This window comes from Vulpes lagopus, chromosome 7 (assembly GCF_018345385.1).
Source record: "Vulpes lagopus strain Blue_001 chromosome 7, ASM1834538v1, whole genome shotgun sequence".
In the NCBI taxonomy this organism is placed as follows: Eukaryota; Metazoa; Chordata; class Mammalia; order Carnivora; family Canidae; genus Vulpes; species Vulpes lagopus.
This window is the reverse complement of record NC_054830.1, coordinates 11,580,176-11,583,150: the sequence shown is the minus strand read 5'-3', so window position 1 is coordinate 11,583,150 and position 2,975 is coordinate 11,580,176. Positions and strand designations below refer to the sequence as shown.

Genomic DNA, 2,975 nt, shown 5'->3' with positions numbered 1-2,975 from the left:
GGATTAAATATCCATATATAAGTATACATTAGCTATATCTACATATATATATATATATATAGAACCGCTCAAGTATTAAATAATGTACCAGAATTAAGTCCTAAAACACCAGTAATTATGAAAGAGATAAATGTATTAAATACCAAATTAAAAGAGAGATACAACCATAAGTTGCTACACTTTAAGAGAATCTAATTCTGGTCATTTATGTCTATTCTCAGCCTTAACTTCTCCAGTGTTTACTCTCTTATCTATTCTATGTCCCCTAGTAAGTGCATTATCTGTATAGTCTTATTAATCTTTTTTAATCTTATTAATCTTCATAATAATCTTGTTAGCTAGACATTGTTAATCATCAACTTCCTTTAAGGGGTGAGGAAACTAAGGCTCGAAAAGATTAAGGAACCAACCCGATGTTGTTGCTGTGGGTGTAGTTGTCGGAAGCACTGTTTTAAAACAATTTCTCAAATTTATTTAACTCAAGTGGTTAACATGGTAGAGATTTATATAAAGAGAAAAAAAGCCACCACATACTACTTGCTAAACCTTGCAGACAGCTTAGAGATGATGCAGCAAACCCAGCATAAGGATGGTGAGATTTGCATCATCCTTTCAAAGATGGAATTTAAAATAGCACCAAGTCGCTCCAATTCCAAAATTTGTATTGGTGACCCCCACATCATAACTTAAAAAAAAAAAGACAGAATTGTTGCTTTTTTCTTTAATTTTCCATTACTACTTAGAAAAATGACCCAAAGCACTGACAAGCTCTGAAGGAGGACTCAATCCAGGTGTGGCTGAATAGACACTCTGAGCTCCTTCCACCAGGATTTTAAAATAGTGGTTACTACTATCATTATTTCTACTACTACTACTACTACTACCACCACCACCACTACTACTACTAGTATTATCATTGTTTCCTGTATTCTTACTATGCACCAGGGCCTACACTGTGCCCTTGAGGCACATGATCTTCCCTGAACCCCAAACAGCTCTGAGGAGTGCTGATGGTCATCGTGAGCAGCCAGTGGCAGAGGGACTGGCCATGGCCTGCAGAGTGAGGGCCCCACCCCAGGAAGTCCTCCAGGGCTGGGCTCAGTGCAGACCCGGCACTCCTGCCCACCGGGCCACCTTCACTCTCTCCCCACTCAGGGATGGCTGCCACCTTGGGCCTAAACCACAGCTCTGTGTCTGAATTCATCCTCGTGGGCTTCTCCACCTTCCCGCCCCATCTCCTGCCTGCCTTCTTCCTGCTGATCCTGCTCATGTACCTGTTCACGCTGCTGGGGAACCTGCTCATCATGGCCACTGTCTGGAGCGAGCGCGGCCTGCACACGCCCATGTACCTCTTCCTGTGCGCCCTGTCCATCTCCGAGATCCTCTACACCTTGGCCATCACCCCGCGCCTGCTGGCAGACCTGCTCTCCACCCGCCGCACCATCGCCTTTGCAGCCTGTACCACCCAGATGTTCTTCTCCTTCACGTTCGGCTTCACCCACTCCTTCCTGCTCACGGTCATGGGCTACGACCGCTATGTGGCCATCTGCCACCCTCTGCACTACAATGTGCTCATGAGCCCCCGGGGTTGTACCTGCCTGGTGGCCTGGTCCTGGGCTGGTGGCTCAGTCATGGGGCTGGTGGTGACCACAGCTGTTTTCCACCTCACTTTCTGTGGACCCAATGAGATCCACCATTTCTTCTGCCACGTGCCCCCTCTCTTGAAGCTGGCCTGTGGAACTGATGTACCAATAGTGGCCCTGGGCGTGGGGCTGGTGTGCATCACCGCCCTGCTGGGCTGCTTTCTCCTCATCCTCCTCTCCTATGCCTTCATCGTGGCTGCCATCTTGAGGATCCCCTCTGCTGAGGGCAGGCACAAAGCCTTCTCCACCTGTGCGTCCCACCTCACTGTGGTGGTCGTGCACTATGGCTTTGCCTCTGTTATCTACCTCAAGCCCAAGGCTCCCCAGTCTCTGGAAGGAGACACTCTGATGGGCATCACCTACACAATCCTTACACCTTTCCTCAGTCCCATCATCTTCAGTCTCAGGAACAAGGAACTGAAGACCGCCATGAAGAAGACCTTCCTCAGCAAACTCTATCCCCAGAGCTCCTGAAGTGGCTTCTTTTGTGGCAGGGGATGTGTTGGGTAGAGGCTCCTCAGGCTTCCATCGATAAGATGGGAATGATTATGCTTCACTTATAATGATCTTTTTTAAGATTTTATTTATTTGAGAGAGAGAGAGAGAGAGCACGTGCACAGGAGAGAGAGAGAGAGAGAGAGAGTGTGTGTGTGTGTGTGTGTGAGAGAGAGAGAGAGAGAGAGAGAGAGAGAGAGAGAGAGCAGGGGGAGGGGCAGAGGGAGAAGCAGGCTCCCTGATGAGCAGAGAGCCCAATGTTTGGGGCTGGATCCCAGGACCCTGGGATCATGATCTGAGCCAAAGGCAGACAGTTAACTGACTGAGCCTCCTGGGTGCCTCTAGTGATGATTCTTGTATGTGAATTCCCCCCACTTGCCTACTTGGCAAGTACTCTAAATTCTAGATATTTGTTTTCTCTCCTTTCACCTGGTCTCAGTGACCTCATTCCTCCCAGATTCACTGGGGTCACAACCTCCCCAATATTAATCATGTATATCAACTTCCTCCTGGTTCATGTGCCTGAGGGTGGCTGGGAGTAGGGCGGGGGTGAAGTAGGGGGTGATGCCCCCGTACTATGTGGGGAAACCTATGTGCATAGTTTATCACAATGTGTAAATGAGAGATGCTGCTCTGCCCAAAATATATATAAACTGTGATTGGGCACCATTGTGTCCTCTGCTTCAGATACATCATTGCTCTCATTCTGAACACCATGTTGAAGAAAATAAAGCATTTTTAATGAAGAAGATGATTGTTCATTTTTAGTTCTTCACATTGTTGGTGGAAAGATGTCTCCTCCTATGTGTTGCCTTTGTTAGCTGAGCTGAATGACCA

At 47.4% G+C, this 2,975-nt stretch overlaps 1 protein-coding gene across 1 annotated transcript; it reads left to right on the top strand.

Annotated features, from left to right (window-relative positions):
• The first annotated feature begins 1,157 nt into the window (after positions 1-1,157).
• LOC121495999 (olfactory receptor 10H1-like) lies at positions 1,158-2,117 on the top strand. The gene has a single exon (XM_041764166.1). The coding sequence runs from the start codon at positions 1,158-1,160 to the stop codon at positions 2,115-2,117; it is 960 nt and encodes a 319-aa protein (XP_041620100.1).
• The last annotated feature ends 858 nt before the right edge of the window (positions 2,118-2,975 follow it).